We start from the raw sequence: 22,500 nt of genomic DNA, 5'->3' as shown, positions 1-22,500 counted from the left end.
ATTTCGCCACCTCCTCTGAAACGGACACAGGCACAGACACAGGCACAGACACAGGCGCGCACACACACACACACACACACACACACACACACACACACACACACACACACTCACTCACTCACACACAGAGATCAATAATCAAAAGACGAACAGCTCTTCAAGGAAGGAGAAGACACACAACTTAAGGCACAAAAGTTTTCAGCAGGAAAATAGACGTGCGATCAATAACTGTGGATTCAATGCGCCTGTCAGGAGGAAAACGGAACCCACTTCTTCAGAAACTCTCTCAGATCCTTTATTGCGCACAGAGACACAGACAGACAGACACACATGCACACACATGCATGTTTGCGCTCACACGCAACGCGCGCGCGGGCATGCACACAGACAGACAGACACACATGAACCCACACGCACGCACGCACACACACACACACACACACACACACACACACACGCACGCACGCACGCACGCACGCACACACACACACACACACACACACACACACACATGAACCCACACGCACACACGCACAAGTACGCACGCATGCACGCATGCAAACACACTCACACACGCAAATACACACAAGCACGCACACGGACATACACACTTTCGCGTGCGCACATATATACACCCAGAGAGAGAGAGAGAGAGAGAGAGAGAGAGAGAGGCTGTCGAGGAGGAGAAAAACACACTCTGTGACATGAATGTCTGTCAGCTTTCTCCCGAGGCAAATAACAGCAATGTCCATCAGTAATTTTGCCTCCTTTTTTTCCTTTTTGCACCGTGTCGTAAATTTACCTGCCAGCCAGCCAGCCATTGCAGTCTTTTGTGCTTGTCCCCCCCAGAACCCGCCCCCCCCCCCCCCCCCACTCTTTTTGTTGAAGCTGGTAGGGTGGGGATGGGATAGAGAAGTATGATGCTGTGCATCAGGATAGGTTCCTCTGGACCATGTGTTATTTGAAACTGGATGCTTTTGTGTTCAGATAATACTGTAAACGCAGCATTATTTCATGTACTTAAACAAGAGAGGCAAGGCCTTCAAGACTCACTTGTGATACACTTTAAAAAAAAAATCCAAGCTTTTTATGTATTGAATATAATTTCAAAATGTAATGTTTAAGATGAGAAAGATCAGTTTAAAGCAAATTAAGTCCCCTAGCACTAATTACAGAGTAATTTCCCTTTTTTACTATCTGCACCTAAACGTTTGCAAAATAAATAAAACTTCCATGCTTAGCAAAAGAAGTTCCTGTTTGAACAAAAAATGATAATAATGACTGCTCTTGTTGTTGGGTCAGAATATCAGATCAAAGTGCCAAGTTTAGAGAATACAAAAAATATAAACATAACAGTAAATGCAGTTTGCATATAATTAGGCTTCATTTTTTATTTTTTTGTGCCCATCCCAGAGGTGCAATATTGTTTTAAACAAGATGACTGGAAAGAACTGAATTTTTCCTATTTTTATGCCTAATTTGGTGTCAACTGACAAAATATTTGCAGAGAAAATGTCAGTGTTAAAGTTTACCACGGACACACAGACACACAGACACAGACACAGACACACAGACACAGACACAGACACACACAGACACACAGAGACACACAGACACACACACACACACACACACATACACACACACACAACCGAACACCGGGTTAAAACATAGACTCTGTTTACACAAGTGAGTGAATCACAAGTCCTTTATGTTGTGTGTACCGTAACCTTGCCACATACCTTGTCGCAATGTATTGTTTGCCTTTTGCTCCCCCCCCCCCCGCCCCCCCCCTTTTTTTTCTTGTGTCCCCATGGGGATAATTGGAAATAAATATTGACTTGATTTGACTTACCTTGAAGATGCTAGGCAGCAGTTTGTTTTTAATATAGAGACTTTTCGATTTTTTTAAAAACGAAATCAAGTGTCGATCTTGTGTTGATTCACAAAGGGCTTACTTTATGGTATTCTGTATTTTGTATTTCTTTTTATCACTACAGATTTCTCTGTGTGAAATTCGGGCTGCTCTCCCCAGGGAGAGCACCTCGCTATACTACAGCGCCACCCATTTTTTTGGTATTTTTCCTGTGTGCAGTTTTATTTGTTTTTCCTATTGACGTGGATTTTTCTACAGAATTTTGCCAGGAACAACCCTTTTGTTGCCGTGGGTTCTTTTACGTGCGTTAAGTGCGTGCTGCACACGGGACCTCGGTTTATCGTCTCATCCGAATGACTAGCGTCCAGACCACCACTCAAGGTCTAGTGGAGGGGGAGAAAATATCGGCGGCTGAGCCGTGATTCGAACCAGCGCGGTCAGATTCTCTCGCTTCCTAGGCGGACGCGTTACCTCTAGGCCATCACTCCACTGGTGTGGTATGGTAGGGATGGGTTGGGGGTTTGCTTAAGGGCTCCGGCTTCCTTCCTTCCTTCAACTGAGTGTTTGCGGGCAGCAGTGTTCAGTTCCAAAGTCGCCAGGGTCGGATGCAGGTTTGAGGGGTGGGGTGCAGGGTGTGTGGGTGTATACATGTGGGCGTGTGTCAGGTGACGGCAAGTGCACTCAGTGTCCTAGCATGTCTGAGTTATTTCAAGCCGGGCTTTTTTTTTTAATTTTTTTTTTTACTCCATCCTACACCCCATGTCAATTTCACCACCCATCCCTTTTTTTTCTATTGGAATACTTAAATTTTCCAAACTCAAGTTAAAATCTGGAGGGGTCACTTTGGGCTCGGGCTCCATTTACAGTCTGCGCAAGTGGCTGTGTTGTGTTTTACTCTCTTCTTCCTCCTCACCCATCTCTGTCACCCCTCCCACCACCACCACCACCCCATTCCCCTCATTGTCCTTTTCATGACACTCCTCCCCTGCTTTTCTCCGGCCCTTCTGTTGTGAGGAGAGGCTGCCTCAGGTGCTGGTTGTCTTTGTCGATTACATTTATTCCGTGTGTTGCTTCGCTGCTGTTTTTGTAATATCCGATTGCTCACCTGAGGCAAACGCGGCGACGCTTGGGGAATCTATTGGCCCCGCAACCAAAATCGGACCCCCCGGGCATCACTCATTGTTGATGAATGTGTCATGGTGAAGGAAGAAGTGTACACTCAATACACTGAGCCACTCTGATTACGCTCCATCACTTAAAAAACAACACCACCAAAAGAAGAAGAACAACAGCAAACAAATAAAACCCCACGCCATTGCCCAGCAAAGTCCGAACAGAAGTGCAGAGCGATTTTTCACATGCATAGGACGGAGGGACATACTGATTACACTCCCACGCCGCTCATTCCGTTCTCTATACACAGTCACACCTGGGTTAGTCTGTCACAGTGCCGGCAGTCCACAGGGAACCATCGATGTTAGGTCGCCAGGGGGTCTCTCGCCAGAGAAGAACATGCACTGCTGCAGAGTCACTTCGATGGTGTTCGAGACTGCTTGTTCTTGGCATTCTAGTGAGTTGAAGAATGCTCCTGTGGCAGTCAAGCCGGCTCTGGAAGGCGTTGACGGATGGGCGCTGACACTACACTGTCTGAAAGGTTGTTCCAAAGAGAAACGATCCGGTGAGCGGGGAAAAGAAAGCAGCAATAGCAAAGATTATGATGATGGTGATGATCGCATATTGTGATTCTACATGACGTGTGTACAAACTGGTGTCGTAGCGTTGTGGTCTGTGTAGATCTGATGAGATGGGAGGGGGAGGGCGGTGGGAGGAGTGTGGAGGGAAGGGGGGTGGGGGTGGGAAGTGTGGGGAGGGGAGGGGGTGTGAGGAGTGGGGAGGGTACGGGGGGTGGTGGGTTCCTTCCTGAGGGGCAGAAGCATCGTGGTTTGAATTGAACGTTCACAGTTCAGTGGCCGGCGGCCGTGCTCACTGATGTTTAACAGGGAGCTTACGTCTCTGTCTCTCGTTGTCTCTCTCTTTCTTTGTCTTCTCCTCCTCATCATCGTCGTTGTCGTCTTCTCGTTGTTGTTGTTGTTGTTGATTTTCTTGTTCTTCTCCTCCTCCTCCTCCTCACTCGTCTTCGTACACACATAATAGAGTCTCGTCTCAGTCTGCATACACATACATACATAGCACAAGACTCTTCGCTTCTCTTTTTATACACACGCAGACACACACACACACACACACACACACACACACACACACACACACACACACACACACACACACACTCACATACACGCGCGCGCACACACACACACAGGCGCGCGCACACATAAACACACACACATACACCTCCCCCTTGCCCTCCTTGCACCTCTTTCTTTTCATACATATTTATTTATTTATTTATTTATTTATTTATTCATTTATTTATCTATTCAGTTCTGTTCTATTTTTGTTTTGCAGTACAGCGCAGCATAGCACGACTCTTTCATAGCGTATCTTCTGGACACACAAACAACAACAACAAACAACATAATAAAAAAAAGAAAAAGTAATAACAATGCCTTTTCCAGCACAACCTCCGCAGCTTTTTTTTTCTGAGACATAAGTGTAAATAAAGAAGCTGTATTGATTTTGGCACCACACTCCGCTGTCTGGCAATTCCGAGTGGTGGCGCTTGGAAGTCGGCGACCTGGTGATGTTTTGCCTGGATGTTTTGTTCCAGTCTTTCCCCGTGACGCAACCAGAACACAGGGACACGACTCCCCCATCAGTTAAAGGTTGCAGGTTAAATGTCCCGTAGCCTGCCATAGTGGTCGGCGAGGCTTTAAGCACATTTTGTATTTGTATCTGTATTTCTTTTTATCGCAACAGATTTCTCTCTGTGAAATTCGGGCTGCTCTCCCCAGGGAGAGCGCGTCGCTACACTACAGCGCCACCCTTTTTTTTTTGGGGTGGGGGGGTGGGGGGGGGGTCCTGCGTGCAGTTTTATTTGTTTTCCCTATCGAAGTGGATTTTTCTACAGAATTTTGCCAGGAACAACCCTTTTGTGGCCGTGGGTTCTTTTACGTGCGCTAAGTGGATGCTGCACATAGGACCTCGGTTTATCGTCTCATTCGAATGACTAGCGTCCAGACCACCACTCAAGGTCTAGTGGAGGGGGAGAAAATATCGGCGGCTGAGCAGGTGATTCGAACCAGCGCGCTCAGATTCTCTCGCTTCCTAGGCGGACGCGTTAACTCTAGGCCATCACTCCACATAATTTGATTTGATTAATTTGGTCCCGTAGCCGTGTACGGCCATCGCGGCAGCGGTATTCATATCCACCGTGTCCATGGCTCGGCATTGGACAGAGGGGACCAGTCCGCCCCTTCTGTCGTTTTAACTCTCTCCATACGAACGGCGAAAGAGACGACGTTAACAGCGTTTCTCCCCAATTACCACCATCAAAATATTACAAATGGAAGGCTCTTGCACTGAAGAGGTGAATGTTGACAAAGAATACCACAATTCTGACAACGAAAGCTAAAGGTTGGGTCATTCAGACACCCACTGGACATCCGAGGGGTCTGTGTAGAGGAGAAGAGAGGACTGGCCGTACTGAGTGAGTTAACCTACCTCAGCCAGTCAAGCTCCCCGCTTGGATGGAGTGAGGAAAATCGGAGTAAAGAGCCTTCCCCAAGGACACAACGCCATGCCGAAACAGGTCCCCAGACTTTAATTAACTGGTGAAACGGTGGATAGGAAGTCAAACGCTTTACAGATTCGGTCATGGCCCCTTCAACAATGACAACTGCAAAACTGTTGTCAACTCCACGTTGGTTTAAAACGGCTGTGTTTGTTTTGAAACATTATATCACCAAATCAGCACAGGCAACAAAGAAAAACAACAACAACGTTTGAACATATTCTGTAATATCTGTATTTAAAAATGCAGTCTGGAACTGAGGAGTACGATGGAGAAGAAGAAGAAGATGAAGATGAAGATGAAGATGATGATGATGATGATGGTGATAAGATGACTGATACCGAGCCGCTATCTCGCGTAAATTATCTAATTATTAACGCACACAAACCAATTAACGAAGTCAATAAAGGACACACACACACGCGCGCGCGCGTGCGCGTGCACACACACACACACAAGCTCACACACACACACACACACACACACACACACACACACACACACACGCACACGAGCTAACACACGCACGCACACACACACACCACACACTGACAGACAAACTGAGAGCCGAGATCCCGACCTAAAAGCTGCTGTTTGAACAAACTAGTTATGTTACAATGCCAATACGAGCTATATGGATAGAGCTGACATGGCGGGGTGTGTATGGCAGGGAATTCCAATGAACAGGCACAACGAGGGACTCGGATCTCTCTCCGAACGTTTCTGTTGATACACGAGGAGCAGCAAAGAGCACCGGAACCGGAACCGAGCGGAGATGTGTGGAGGGGTTGTCGGCCCTACTTATGAATGCACGCAGAAGCACACTGTGGCGTGGATTCTCTGCGTATGATATGAAACGGAAGGTCAGAATGTTAGTAGGCCATTGAATTCCAGCAGTCTGCGCAAAATAGTAAAAGCACTGGAAATAGGGACCATCATTTTCTAACACCAAACCTGATACCTTTTTTTTTCTTCCTTAAAAAAAAAAAGATGATTATTATTGACGCACATTAATCTGTTCCACTTTCTTACCCAAAGTCATGAAATATGAGACAACACTCGATTTATTGCTGCGCACTCCACAGTTTCATTTGTACTCGTCCTCTCGAGCTTCGAAATACCGAGGTTTTTTTTTTTTTTTTTTATCTCTCACGAGTTTGTAATGTATTCAGTCGCAGAGTTAAGTATTCAACCAAGTTTTTCCCTTTTTGTCACCACAACCGTGTATTCAGAGCTAACAGCAACATTTCCTTGGGGGGGGTCTACCTGAACAGAAGGCAATATAAGTTTCACAAGTTTCCACCGAATGAGAAGAAGAAAAAAAATTTCTGAATTATTGCAGACTTTTCGCTTTGGTGTTTTGTGTTGAAAGCGATCGCGCAACTTGCTAAATGTCAACACACTCAAAATAACAAACATATTTTTTTTCTCTCCCTTTTTTACGTGTCTATGCGGAAGAGTGTGATGTCATCAGCGATATGTGTCAAATCAATGTGTGCTGCGGTCTCAGAGGAGAATGTTTAGAAATAACTGCTTCAAAATATTTTGCAACAGTAACACAAGATGCAACAATTCTTCATTTTCTCTAATATGTAATACAATTCTTGTATCTTGAACTATCATTGCAAGAATAAAGGCCACAGCGACAGGGTGACGATCCTATACGGAGAAGGTAGGGTGTGACAGGTGTTGTGCAGATGACGGAGGATGGAGGAGGAGGAGGAGGAGGAGGAGGAGGAGGAATTTTGTTTAATGTCCCGCCACACATATCGGTGATTGAAGACATTTTGTTAAAGTATTTATGAATACATTTGAGTATTATCAGTTAGAAGGGGTGGGAGATGTGAATGAATGGAGGGTTGGGGGAAACTGGGCAAATGAGGGTAAAATGAGGGTGAAATTTGAAAAAAAAATTCTATATACAATTACAGGAAATTACTTAAAGGACTTCGTAAAAGAGAAGTCGTTAAACTGACAAGCGAAACAACTAATAATGAATGCAAAAAGTCAAAAACATCAACGTTCTCAGTCATTTGTGAAGACACACTTTCGTGTACATAAGGCTTCATCAAGCTACAATAAAAAATTATACGCTTAATTGGCAGGTTATTAAAGCATATGCACTTGACATTAGAACAATACTCGGTCCGCAATGAATTTGATAATAGTCAGACGGAGGATGGATTTGTAGGTCGATTTGTAGACCGAGAACGTCCCGCAAGATGTGACAGATAGGTGCAGCAGCCGTGTGAGGCTCTGAGAAAGTGAAATGACCATGCTTGCATCTATAGACCTTGCAGCAGATTTCACGTGGTCTTGTGGAGAACTGCTTTACTTTGTTTTCGGAAGGTTTAACTCTCTCCATACGAACGGCGAAAGAGACGACATTAACAGCGTTTCATCCCAATTACCATCATCAAAATATTACAAGCGGAACGCTCTTATACTGAAGAGGTGAATGTTGACAAAGAATACCACAGTTCTGACGACGGAAGCTAAAGGTTGGATCATTCAGACACCCACTGGACATCCGAGGGGTCTGTGTAGAGGAGAAGAGAGGACTGGCCGTACTGAGTGAGTTAATGTGCCAGGCGATGTGTATTCCTCGTTTTCTGACCTTTCTCAGGTTTCAGTCGTTCCCCTCCTCAGTTTACAGCAGTGACGTCAGAATGACAGTAAAACTTTGATGACTCATTTTGTTGAGGTACACCTCTTTCCCTCCGTGGGAAATGAAATCGGGGAACCTTTGAAGTCGACAGCATCAACTTGAAAAAAGAAAGAAAAAAAGAAGGTGACAAACCACATCTTTTAGCAAGTTCATTTCGACGTCACACTCAGACCACCTCATCCCATCCCTATACATGTTTCACTAAAAACAAAAAACAAAACAAACAAACAAACAAAACAACAACAACAACAAAAAGACAAAAACAAAACAAAAAAAAACCAAAAAAAAACGGGATGTATATTTTCATAAAAAGTTAAAAGATCGAAAAACGATTTAAACCATGCAGGCTGCATTCGTTTTCCACTGGTATCTCGTATAATACAGGCACTAAAATAAAACATGAACACCTTGAAAAATGCGCTGGAAGAATTGCTGTTCAGCCCCAAAAATGAACAGTTGTTTGGTTTATGAATGATAGCGATATTTTTTAAAAATTTTGTTTGTTTGTTTGTTGTTGTAAAAAGAAATGGAAGTGCACACGAAAGAAAGCACCTCCGGTTTTGAGTGGTGCTCGTTTAATTGGCTTCACAAACCGCGGTTAGCCAGAAATTCAGCTAGATTTTGCCATGCCCTCCCCCCCAAAACAACAACAGCAACATTTCGCCATGCCCCCCTCCCTCCCACCTTCCCCCAAAACAACAACAGCAACATTTCGCCATGCCCCCACGTCCCCCCTCCCCCCAAAACAACAACAGCAACATTTCGCCATGCGCTCCCCCCAAAACAACAACAGCAACATTTCGCCATGCGCCCCTCCCTCCCCCCTCCCCCCAAAACAACAACAGCAACATTTCGCCATGCGCCCCCTCCCCTCCCCCCCTCCCCCCAAAACAACAGCAAAAACACAAAAACAAAACAAAAAAAAACTGCTAGTTCCCAAGAGGTCCTTTTTGCGTACCCTGCTGAAGTGCACATTGATCGTTCTTCGCAAACAAGTCAGGTGGCAGGTGCTGGTTGATTAGACAGAGAGGAATCGTTTTACACTGGAGAAGGTTTCCTCGCAGCTGCTGTTTTATACGGTTTGCGTTTTTTTTTTTAGGCATATACATTAGAACAGATATGGAAGCTATTATGAACTATTATTTTATTTTAACCGAATTGGTTATTTTTCGTACATATATGATGATTGAAGATTCCAGGATGTCTGTAAAAAACATACAAAAAGGAAATAAAGAACGGACGAATACGCTCACAAAAACATTCAGACACACACACAGACAGTCAGACAAACAGACAGCGTACATACACACACCAACACACAAACACACACACACGCGCACGCACGCACGCACGCACGCACACACACACACTTGTGTACACAGACAGACAGACACACTCATACACACACAAACACAGACACACACGCGCACGCGCACACCCATCTTCGTTCCAGGGCTCTGCATGACGGACACCGCGATTAGAGTTACTGGCCCTGTTCCCGCCATTCGGTGTGCCATCACAGTGGTCATTGGGAACTGGGCACCGTTCCATTTCCTGCCAGTGTCTTTGCCTGTGTGTCAGTCTGTCAGTCTGTCTTTCGTTCTTTCTTCCTTCCTTCCTCCTTAGTTAATTCTGTCTGTCACCTATTCGTCTCCACTCCACGGTAACCGTTTATTCATCAATGATTTATAATGTTTATTCTGGTTAGAATGATATATATATATACTTTCTTGTTTTTTGTTTTTTTGTTTTGTTTTTTTTAACTGTTTCTCTCTCATTTTCCCTTCTTTCGAGGGCTGGATTAAAACAAACCAGTGCATGCTTACTGTTACCCCAGTAAATATGACTCATTCATTCATTCGTTCTCCTCTTCGTTGTCTCTTTTGCGCTCTCCCCCATTCAATATTTCCAAGAGTTGGGCGAAAAGGCGAGGACATTCCATGTCAGACATGCAGTTGTATGACAATGGATTTGAAAGACTGATTGGTCAGTGTGGGAATTACACTCTCCAATCCAAAGACCGCAGTGAATTTTTGCTGTAGTTTTAAGTAAATAGTTTAAAACAGAATACTGTCTTGACTACAAAATACTTAAGTGTTATAAAGATACGTACACAAAAATGCATATGATCATATCCATTCGTTCCAAACAGACCAGTACGGAATGGTCTGTGTTCTGTTTTTCCCCGGGGACAATTTGAAAGGGTGATTGCAGGAGGACGCACCGTGTAGTATGTGTTTACACGTCGTCAGTGTGTATTTATGTATTGCGTTCTTTCGGAAGAGCTCAAATGTTTCCTAAGACGCTGCGGATGTTTTGAGAGGAAACAGATGGGTGGCCGTTATCCTGATGTAACATTCTGAAACACGGCAAGTGTGTGTGTGTGTGTGTGTGTGTGTGTGTGTGTGTTGTGAATCCAGAACAGCAGCAAAAGCAACAAGAAAACGAACGCTGACGATGACAACACATGTCAGCAGATGTCAACAACACGCGCACGCACGTCTGCACCTGTATCAATACCCTCCCCCCCCCTTCCCCCACCACACACACAGAAGGAGCCCCACAGTCTGTTTCAATAATAGTAGCGGTAGAAGGAGTAGTAGTTGGTGGTGGTGTTTTTCTGAGAGGAAAGAAGTGGAAGGAAGTAAGAAAGAAGAAGAAGAAGAGAATGAGAACATATACTGTTTTGCTGTTGTGGACTTGTCAGTATTTAGAACTTAATTATGTGCTTATCCCATACTTTCTAATACACAAAATATATAAATTCTGTATATGAAAACCTTTGTCTGAATAAGAAATGTTGAAAAAAAAGAAGAGAATGATGATGAAGATGATGATGATGAAGAAGAAGAAGGGGGAAAAGATGACGATGATGACGACAACGATAACGGAAGAAGAAGAAGAAGAAGAAGAAATCAAAGTCTGGACATCATTGACAGCGCTGCTATCAGATGAGTCTCCCACCACGCTGAGACCTCGGCTCATTCCCTCTCACTGGCTTTGTCAAGCGTCAATGACAAGAAACATGTCCTTCGTGCACAGACAATGGAAGCCAATGAAGTGTTCACTTTTAATTCCACCAGTCTTCTAACCTTCTCTAACCCCCCCCCCCCCCCCCCAACCCCCTCCCATGCTCTTTTCACCGATCCGCTAAATGTGTCTGACGACCTTCAGAGCCACGAAGCCGCTTCAGAAAGGGTGTTCTCGTGTTTCTGTCGGATTAGCGTTTTACAGGCAGCGGCGGGGGTATCTCCAGCTTCCCTTTCCTGTATTCACGCGAGGCCAGCTTTCCTGTCTCCTCTGCCGATCCAGTTTCTGCCTCTGGGGTTCAAAGGGTCGGTTTGTGTGAGAGCCGCGCGCGGTTTTTGTCTTCTGGTGTCGGTTATTACTTAGTGGACAGGCTGACCTTCACTAAGAGGGAGACGTGATGGTGATGACTCCCGACTGGCAATTTTATGTGCGTTTATCTTCTCTCGTGTTTAGACAGATATATACATCTATCTATGTATCTATGTATCTATCTGTCTATCTATCTATCTGTCTATGTGTGTGTGTATGAATGTATGTATCCTTGATCTCTGAATGAGCATACGTGTAAGAAATGATTATATCTATATCTATCTATCTGTTGTATTTGTATTTGTATTTTTACTTATCTATTTGTATCTATTTCTGTCTATCTATCTATCTATCTATCTATCTAGATGTGAAAAGTAGGTAATCACATATTTTAGACAGTACGTCAAAGACAATACGTCATATTCTTCTGATGAAGCCGTATGGGCGAAAATTTGAGTGTGAAAGAGGACAGTCATTTAGCGGGGGGCCTGGGGTGTGAGTTCCGGCAGAGATAGATAGATAGATAGATAGAGAGAGAGAGAGAGAGAGAGAGAGAGAGAGATGAAAAATACACAAAAAGTAAATGAACGAAATCCACTATTCAGAAGAACATGATCTGCCCCGGGTACCCAGACACACGTCAATAGCTAGCTGAAGTGGAAAGAAATGCCTGCCTGGTATCCCATTGAGATGCTGCCTGTCTCAGTGAAGAACATCTGTTGGAACAGGGTGAAAAAACATCACAGGGATGGGTCAAGACAAAAAAGGAAATGTAGGATTCTGAAATATAAACAACTTGAAAACATCATCATCATCAACAACGACAACAACAAGAAATAACCCGCATAGCTTTTGTTTCACAAAAATGGAAAATACTGACAGTGATGGCGTTTCCAGATGAAGACGGAATGATTTGAGAGGAAAATTAAAACCAAGGAGAGATAAGGGCAGAAGGGTAAAAGCTTACGTTTGATATGGGTGCTGTCCCGTGAAATATATCGGGTGTCCCCCAAAAAGTCAACCGCTTTTTGACAAGTATTTTCTCAGTGATAGAGAAACCAAATTCATTGAAAATTTTCACATAATAACCGTAGGGTATCGGCAGCAAGTCTGCAAAATATCTAAAAGTTCGGACGCAAATTATGTGATTATTGTCAAATTCAAAACAGCCTGTCAAAAAATCCAATATCAGAGGAAAACTCACTTATTTCAGTTTATGCTCAATGTGGCCTCCATCTTCCTCCACGACTAAACGAAGCGATTTCTTCCAAACAGAAATGCTTTTACGTATTTCTTCCACAGATATCCCCTCCCATGACATAATCATCCTGTCCTTTAACTCTCTCCATACGAACAACGAAAGAGATAACGTTAACAGCGTTTCATCCCAATTACCATCATCAAAATATTGCAAGCGGAACGCTCTGATACTGAAGAGGTGAATGTTGACAAAGAATACCATAGTTCTGACGACGAAAGCTTAAGGTTGGATCATTCAGACACCCACTGGACATCAGAGGGGTCTGTGTAGAGGAGAAGAGAGGACTGGCCGCACTGAGTGAGTTAACGCCTGCTCGGTCAATTTGTCTCTAACTCCCCGGTAAACTTTCTTCATCGGAGAGTCCCATATGGCATTCCATGGATGGTCAGAGCGTGGCTGCATGTCTGTGCGTTGAGGGCAGAGGAGCGAAAATGAGAGTTGGGGACGGTGAAGCTGTCTTTAATTCTGGCAGCGCAAGGTACGCTTCAGGGCGAATTGTCCTCAAGAGAATTCGAAGCACAACTCTGAGCGGTCTTTGGAAGGTAGAACGGCGGATGTTTGATGTGAGACAATCGGTCTCCAAAGCTTTTAACTCTCTCCATACGAACGGCGAAAGAGACGACGTTAACAGCGTTTCACCCCAGTTACCATCATCAAAATATTGCAAGCGGAAGGCTCTTATACTGAAGAGGTGAATGTTGACAAAGAATACCACAATTCTGACGACGGAAGCTAAAGGTTGGGTCATTCAGACACCCACTGGACATCCGAGGGGTCTGTGTAGAGGAGAAGAGAAGACTGGCCGTACTGAGTGAGTTTTAACGTCTGTTGGTTGAAGGAGGAGGTGCGACGTCTGATCTGGCAGCGCTTTATATCACTGTCGGTAGAACAAGGGGTGTCTTTGTCACGGGGACCTGGGAGCTTTGACGTTCAAATGCCCCCCATGTCCCCCTCACCCCCTCGCTCTACCCCCCATCCCCACCCACGGGTTTATGCTCCAAAATGTCAGAATGTGAGTTCGATTCTCAGGCACCCAGCATACACATACTGTGGCATATTCTCAAACCATCTCAAGGTGTAGTAGTTCTGGTGGTAGCAGTGAAGTGTCCTCCTCTTCCCCCACCTCCCTTCACACTGACTCCACTCCCCCCCCCCCCCCCCCAAATGACCTGGGGTGGCTATCCCCGTCGGCCATTATCACTTGATAGGATCTTGAAGACGGTCCTGATATGATGTGACAGTGGCAGACAGTGCAGACCCGTAGTCACACCGGCTGTTTCTCTCTGCCTTTACTTCTCTTCCGCCCCCCCCCCTCTCTCTCTCTCTGTCCCTCTGTCTCCCCTCCCAATCTCTCACCCCCGTCTCTCTCTGTGTCTCCTTTCTCTCTCTCTCTCCTCTCTTTCTTTCCCTCTCTCTGTGTTTCTCTCTCTCTCTCTGTGATGTGGAATTCCCTTTAATGGCGAAATCTGATTGTAAAGTAGAATCACAATAGCACTTAGACGCTTATCCTCTAATGTAGATTTTTGTGTCTTACCTGTCAGCCTCTCTCCTCCTCCCTCTCATCTCCCTGTGTGTGTGTGTGCGTGTGTGTGTGTGTGTGTGTGTGTGTGTGTGTGTGTGTGTGTGTGTGTGTGTGTGTGTACGTGCGTGCAGTAACTCTCTCTCTCTCTGATATTCGACACCGAATAGATTAACACTGCAAACAAACAAACAACAGATCAAAACGTGCACCAAGAACCAGCTACGTTTACACAATGCTACTGTCATTCCCGTGCTGAACAACGGAACGTACTGACAGACAACTTCAGACTAAAAAAATAATTACACATTATTACAGGGGCGAAACATGATACACATTTTGTGTGCGTGCGTGTGTGTGTGTGTGTGTGTGTGTGTGTGTGTGTGTGTGTGTGTGTGTGTGTGTGTGTGTGCGTGTGTGTGTGTGTGTGTGTGTGTGTGTGTGTGTGTGTGTGTGTGTGTGTGTGTGTCCTGTATGGCTATCTGATTTCTCTTTATCGAATTTGTGTCTCTGTTGTAGAAGATGTAGTAGTTGTAACAGCAGCTGCAGCAGCAGTAATAGTAGTTGTAATAGTCACTGTCGTCGTTGTAATTATCGTTGTTTAGCTGTTCATCATTATCGTTATCGCCACCTTGTTGTTCTTCTTTTTGGTTCTGGTGGTGGCGGTAGTACTAGTGGTATTAGTAGCAGTAATAGTGGTGGTGGTGTTGGTGTTGGTGTTGACATGTTACTGTTGTACATCTTGTGTTTTTGGTTGTTGTTGTTGTTGCTGTTCTTCTTCTTCCTTTGAGATCAAGTCAGTCGACAAGTTTTGCTACCTGGGCAGCACCATATGCAGCAACGGAGCCCTTGATGCAGAAGTGACGCTGCGCATCGCCAAGGCCAGCTCCGCCTTTGGCAGTCTCAACAACAAGCTGTGGAACAACAAAGGCATCAGGCTCAGCACCAAGATGAAAACCTACAGAGCTGTTGTGCTGACCACCTTGTTGTACTGCTGTGAAACATGGACGACGTATCGCCGTCACATTCAACAACTTGAGCAGTTTCACCAGAGATGCCTACGAAAGATCCTCGGCATAAAGTGGTCCAACCTCCAGGTCCTAGAGAGGAGCGGCCTGCCCAGCATCGAAAACCTGCTGATCCAGTGTCAGCTACGCTGGACAGGACACGTTGTCCGCATGGCAGATAGCAGGATCCCGAAGATGCTTTTGTATGGCCAGCTGAAGGAAGGCCACCGTGAACGTGGAAGACCCTGCAAGCGCTTCAAGGACACCTTGAAGACAAACCTCAAAGCCTGTGACATGGACATCGCTTCCTGGGAAACTGATGCCCTTGGCCGCTCTCGCTAGAGGATGCTGTGCTCTAGTGGCATAAAGACGTTTGAAAACAAGAGAGCGCTGGCCATTAAGGAGAAGCGTGAGCGAAGGAAGCAGGGCTCAACTTCTGGAGACGTTTTCCCTTGCAACACCTGTGGGAAGTTCTGCGCATCCAGAATCGGCCTCTTCTCCCATATGAGGACACACACCGACAGATAAGCCTGCCTGCCTACTCATCCGTCGGACCGACGGGAGACTCCATCTTCTTCCTTTTCTCCCCCTCCTCCTCTCACGTTCTCTCCCAAATAATCCCCAGCCTTTAACCCACTTTCTCTCTCCGTCTCCTGCCTTCCCTACCCGTGTCCCCACCCCTTTCCACATTATTTCTTGTTATGATCATGTCGTTATCACCACCCTCATCGTCCCCAAGCCCCCCACCCCCATTTCCACCACCCCCAGTCTTGGAAAATGCGTGAGACATGAGAGAGAGAGAGAGAGAGAGAGAGAGAGAGGGGGTGGGGGGTGGGGGGCGGGTATGATGCTTCTGCGCTTCTTCTGGATATGGAGAGTATGGAAAGAGAAGTAGGAGAAAGAACGGTGGAAAGCAAAGAGAGACAACCCCATCCCGTTCACACATACAGGAAACGACAGTGATGAGACACACGGTGACACCGAAATGGACAGACGTCAGCTCATACTTGTTGTTGTTATTTTTTTTTTTTTGTTTCTGTTGGGCTTTTTGTTGTTGTTGTTGTTGTTTTTCCTCCAAAATTGTTTCCCATCTTTTAAAAAAATTTTTTTTTAATTATTTTATTTTCAAGATTGTCCAGCCACGACTTGACAGATTGTCGTGCTGTGTCTGTAGCTCTCTCTGTAGTTTGGTTTGCTTCTTTCTCTTTCTGTCTGCCGGTTTCTTTACTTGTCTGCCTCTTTGTCTGTCTGTCTGTCCGTCTATCCGTCTGTCTGTCTGTTTCTTAGCCTCTTTGTCTTCATCTGTGTCCGTGTATGTCTGCCTCTCTGTCTCTTTGTGTGTGTGTGTGTGTGTGTGTGTGTGTGTGTGTGTGTGTGTGTGTGTGTGTGTGTGTGTGTGTGTGTGTGTGTGTGTGTGTGTGTGTGTGTGTGTGTGTTTCATTGTCTTGCGGCCTCTCTGTCTCTTTGTCTTTCTGTCCCTGTGTGTTTATCTGCCGTTTTTTTCTTTGTCTGTCTCGGTCTCTTTATCTGTCTGCCCCTGTCTTTGCCTCTCTCTCTGTGTATATATGTATGTATGTATGTATCTGTTTGCACACACACACACACACAAACATCTCTCTCTCTCTCTCTCTCTCTCTCTCTCTCTATATATATATATATATATATATATATGTGTGTGTGTGTGTGTGTGTGTGTGTGTGTGTGTGTGTGTGTGTGTGTGTGTGTGTGTGTGTGTGTGTGTAGATAGATAGATAGATAGATAGATAGATAGACCAAATGAGATATAATAAAATGACCATGAGTAGACAAAAGACGAAAGCTAATCAGAATTTAACACGAAGCAAAAACACTGATGATCTGTTGATAATAATTGAATGTTTCGGTTTCTTGCCCTCCGCCAGGAAGGAGCCGGCGGACCCCAACCACGTGGAGCTGCAGGGCTACACCCGGAAGTCTGATGACGCCGACTCCGACAGCCCCAACGGCCCCAACGGCCCCAACGGCCAGCAGCTCAACCCTGCCTTTGTCCACGACAAGGACTCTGACCACCCCTCTTCTGTCCACAATGGAGGAACCCCCGCGGCCGGCACGAAAGGTGAGGCAACAGCGCCGCCAGAATGCTCCCTGTATTTGTCTGCGTGGAACTCGGGGGGAGGGGGTTGGGAGGGTGTGTGTGGGACGGGGGTGGGGGGCGTGAATAGGCGTTACGGGGAGGGGGGAGTGCGGAGGGGAGCGGGGGGGGGGGGGGGGGGGGGGGGGGGGGGGGGGGGGGGGATGATCGACTGCTGGCACCGAGGTTAGGGACGGATTGGTGGTTTATGTTCTGAAATGTGTCTGATCCGTACCATTTAGATACATTCTGAAATATGACTGATCCCTACTCTTTCGGTACTTTCTGAAAATAAAAAAAAGACTGATGCCTATTGTTTGGGCTATCGCTGATCCTTATTGTTCAAGTACGTTCTGAGATCTGTCTGATCCCCACTGTATTAAAAAAAAAAAAAGAAGTAGATTACGTTTCTTTAACTATAAAATAAAGGTTTAAGATAACGGAAGGGATGGAAAGGGAGGGTGCAGTGAATGGAGTGTTGCAATGAAAGGGATTGGTGGAGGGATAAAATGTGAAGAGGACAAATAAGACAGACGTTCTGTCTGCCCAGTGTTTGTTCGCTGGTGTGTGTGTGTGTGTGTGTGTGTGTGTGTGTGTGTGCGTGCGTGTGTGTGTGTGTGTGTGTGTGCGTGTGTGTGTGTGTGTGTGTGTGTGCGTGTGTGTGTGTATGCGTGCGTGTGCGTGTGTGCGTGCGTTCGTGCGTGTGTGCGTGCGTGTGTGTGTGTTGGGGGCCAGGGGGGGCGGGGAGGGGGCATTGTGATCCATTCGCTTCTTTGGTGCAGTCAAGTGCATTTGTATGGGCTGTCAGTCCGGTACACAAATACTCTTTTTTTCTCTCTGTCTGTCTGTCTCTGTATGTTTTGTATGTCTGTCTGTCTATCTTGTCTGTCTGTCTTTCTGTCTGTCTGTTTCTCTCTCTCTCTCTCTTTCTCTTTCTCTTTCTGTCTCTTATTGACAATAGTTGTTTTCTTTCGTTGAAGACACGACGCTGCAATTGAGAATTGTATGCCCTTGATATTAGGGCTGTAGATAGGCTGAAGTGTCTAAAGCGTGTCTCTCTCTGTCTCTCTCTCCCTCTCTCTCCCTCCCTCTCTTTCCGGGACCCCGCCCCCCTCTCTCTCTCACACCATTTCTTTATCAATCTGTCTCCCCCCTCGCTTCCCCCTCCCTCCCCCCCTCTCTCTCTCTCGCTTTTTCTCTCTTACACTCCCTGGATGTTGGAGGAATAAGGTCTTCCAGGTTTCTTGTGTCCCACGCTTATTAAGGGGAGCTCACATCAACAGCACACTGATCGCCCTCCGAGGGATCTGATGGTTTCTTTCACCACGGAAAGTGGTGTTTGACACGTGGGGAAACCCGTACACCACGCTTGTTGCACACACACACACACACACACACACACCTTGGAAGATTGGCGCTTTTGACGCATGCGTTAAGCCATAGGAGGTGTCTGGCCACCACGGAAAGCAGAACCGGGTATAACGTGCAGAGAGACACGGTCACTCTGTGTGTGTGTGTGTGTGTGTGTGTGTTTCTGTGTGTCTGTGTGTCTGTGTGTGTGTCTGTGTCTGCGCGTGCGTGCGTGCGTGCACGTGTGCTTGTGTGTGTGCATGTGCGTGTGTATGTATGTGTATGTGTACGTGTGGTTGTGTGTGTGTGTGCGAGTGTATGTATGCGTGTGTGTGTGTGTGTGTGTGTGTGTGTGTGTGTGTGTGAGATATATATATATATATATATATATATATATATATATATATATATCCCTCCTTTTCCCTTACTCCATCCTTATTCCTTTCCTCCTCCTCCTCCTCCTCCTCCTCCTCCTTCCCCCCCTGCTTCTCCTCCTCTTCATATTTCCTGTTAACTCTGCTTTCCCCCTCCCCCTTTCCGCCCTCACACCCGCTCTTGATGGGACTGTTGATTTATTATTCATTCGCTGATTTTTTTTGATTTTTTTATTTTATTCAGTTATGAATATATTTAGTATTACATTTCGATTCGCATTACCTTTTTCATGTCAGGAAAGATTTATCTGTGAAAATCAGGCTGCTCTCTCTCTCTCTCTCTCTCTCTCTCTCTCTCTCTCTCTCTCTCTCTCTCTCTCTCTCTCTCTCCAGCATTTTACTGTATATCCCCCTTCAAAGGGGCTGTGGCCTACATGAATAAACCATCTCAATCTCAATCCCTGTGTCTGTCTCTGTCTGTCTGTCTCTCTTACATTTCGATTCGCATTACCTTTTTTCTTGTTATAAAATATTTCTCTGTGAAAATCGGGCTTCGCCCTCTCTCTCTCTCTGTGTGGGGAGAACGGGTCGCCAGAGTGCAGCGCCACTTTTTGTTTCTGTATGTATGTGTACTTTTTAGTTTACTACCGAAGTAGATTTTTCTTCCGACTTTCTACCAGGGACAACCCCTTTTATTGCCGCGGGTTCTTGCACGTGATCTAAGTGCGTGTTACACATGGGACCTGGGTTTGTCGTCATTTCCGAAAGACTGGCACCCAGACCAGCTCCCAGAACGCAGTAGAGAGAGAGAGAGAGAGAGAGAGAGAGAGAGAGAGTTAAAAAAAAATCCATTACCACTAGGCCACCTTTTTCCTACTTCTTCTTCTTCTTCTATCACGTTGTCTCCGACTTTGAGGACACCACCACTAATGCAAAGACGTAAAACGGAAGACCACTGCGTACATACCTGCCCCCCTTCCCCTCGTCCCCCTCCTACACACATACACGTGGGATGCCCTGTGCTGTTCAGACAGAGAAGTGGACGCCAGTATGGACAGTGTGGACAGTGACGACGATGAATACCCAGGTACATCCAGTGTGCTGTGCCGCATGGATAGAACTGGCTTGTGGGTAGAACACTGTAGAACATGATGTAGTGTGTGCTTGCATTGTAGACGTTTGCACTTATCAAACATAGACATACTTCTTCTTCTTCTGCTTGTTTGGATCAGAAGAATTTGTTTGTTTGTTTGGTGGAAAGTTGACTTGCTTCCATTGTATCGTTCACGCAAAACGTTACCCTTACAGTATGTGGTGTGTTGCTTGCTGAATGTTTAATGGCCGTCCATCTGACTAAACGTTCTCTCCACATCCACACCTATCTTCATCCCTCTGACTAAACGTCCCCTCCACATCCACACCTATCTTCATCCCTCTGACTAAACGTCCACACCTATCTTCATCCCTCTGACTAAACGTCCTCTCCACATCCACACCTATCTTCATCCCTCTGACTAAACGTCCCCTCCACATCCACACCTATCTTCATCCCTCTGACTAAACGTCCTCTCCACATCCACATCTATCTCCATCCCTCTGACTAAACGTCCTCTCCACATCCACACCTTTCTTCATCCCTCTGACTAAACGTCCTCTCCACATCCACACCTATCTCCATCCCTCTGACTAAACGTCCTCTCCACATCCACACCTATCTCCATCCCTCTGACTAAACGTCCTCTCCACATCCACACCTATCTCCATCACTGACTAAACGTCCTCTCCACACCCACACCTATCTTCACCCCTCTGACTAAACGTATCCCAGACACCCACACCTTTCTTCATCTTTCTGGCTAAACGTCCACTCCACATCCACACCTATCTTCACCTCTCTGACTAAACGCCCCCTCCACATCCACACCTATCTTCACCCCTCTGACTAAACGTCCTCTCCACATCCACACCTATCTCCATCCCTCTGACTAAACGTCCTCTCCACATCCACACCTTTCTTCATCCCTCTGACTAAACGTCCCCTCCACATCCACATCTATCTCCATCCCTCTGACTAAACGTCCCCTCCACATCCACACCTATCTTCACCCCTCTGATTAACGTCCTCTCCACATCCACACCTATCTTCACCCCTCTGATAACGTCCCCTCCACATCCACACCTATCTTCACCCCTCTGATTAACGTCCTCTCCACATCCACACCTATCTTCACCCCTCTGATAACGTCCCCTCCACACCCACACCTTTCTTCACCCCTCTGGCTAAACGTCCTCTCCACATCCACACTTTCTTTATCCCTGTGTGTGTGTGTGTGTGTGTGTGTGTGTGTAAGGGTGGGTGGGAGCGGTCGACATTACAACCTCTCTCTCCCTCTCCCTCTGTCTGTCTATCTCATATAAGCATGCAAACACACACACACAGACACACACACACACACACACACACACACACACACACACACACACACACACACACACACACACACACACACACACACACACACACACACACACACACACACACACACACACACACACGGCCACAAGGAGGAGAGACACAAACTAACGGATGGCATTTCTTCTTGCTGTCTGTCACGTAACGTCTTGGTTCAAATTGCGTGTTCTTTGACGGACCGTTTGACATTGCGACTCGTCTCGCTGTTTTCACCCAGTTCTTTAGCGGCTGGTATGGTCTGCCTGCTTGCACGGATTTGTTGTCAAATACCTCTGACTCTATATAAAAGATTAGAATTCATGTTCCATCACTAAATCTAAATAAGGTAGCCATTTAATAGAGAAATCCTGATAGTTCCTTTCCATTAGGTGTGTTTGTTTTTCTGTTGAGTAATTGCGTTTGAGTTCAGCAATGAATGCATGTAAACCTGGTTTAACCTTATTAATTCTACACTTGTATATAAAGAATTTTGCCCATAAAACTATCACGTCAAAAACATCATCTGTTTTAGTTTTTTCATCAGTGCCAAACAAAATAAGTTCTAAATTGAGGGACAATTTTTCAAAGTTTTCACATTTTTCTTTAAGTTTATTTTCAAACTGAAGCCAGAAAGTTTGTATAACTGGGCAAAACCATAAATAACGCTGTATTTCATCTTTTTCTGTGTCACAAAAATTACAGTTGTCATTATCAGTCACACTCATTACTTTTAGGATATTATTTGACACCACGATTCTATGGCATACTTTGATCTGAAACCATTTAAACTTTATTTCCTTAATTTTCTTTATCTTTTTTGATACAATCTCCCAATCAGTTTGTGTATTTA

The 22,500-nt window shown here is 45.6% G+C and overlaps 1 protein-coding gene across 3 annotated transcripts in view; it reads left to right on the top strand.

The window, feature by feature from the left end:
* The window catches only part of LOC143298959 (solute carrier family 4 member 11-like), a 112,223-nt gene that overhangs the window by 32,495 nt on the left and 57,228 nt on the right, over positions 1-22,500 (top strand). For 2 of the 3 annotated variants that reach the window (XM_076612009.1, XM_076612010.1), the window contains exons 2-3: positions 17,266-17,459; positions 20,229-20,285. In XM_076612009.1, the coding sequence (XP_076468124.1) occupies positions 17,266-17,459; positions 20,229-20,285 (251 nt within the window). The remainder of the gene's footprint in view (positions 1-17,265; positions 17,460-20,228; positions 20,286-22,500) is intronic. The other variant, XM_076612012.1, reaches the window with a different exon arrangement.

This window comes from Babylonia areolata, chromosome 24 (genome assembly GCF_041734735.1).
Source record: "Babylonia areolata isolate BAREFJ2019XMU chromosome 24, ASM4173473v1, whole genome shotgun sequence".
Classification (NCBI taxonomy): Eukaryota; Metazoa; Mollusca; class Gastropoda; order Neogastropoda; family Buccinidae; genus Babylonia; species Babylonia areolata.
The sequence above is the reverse complement of the archived record's forward strand: the minus strand, read 5'-3'. Positions and strand labels throughout refer to the sequence as shown.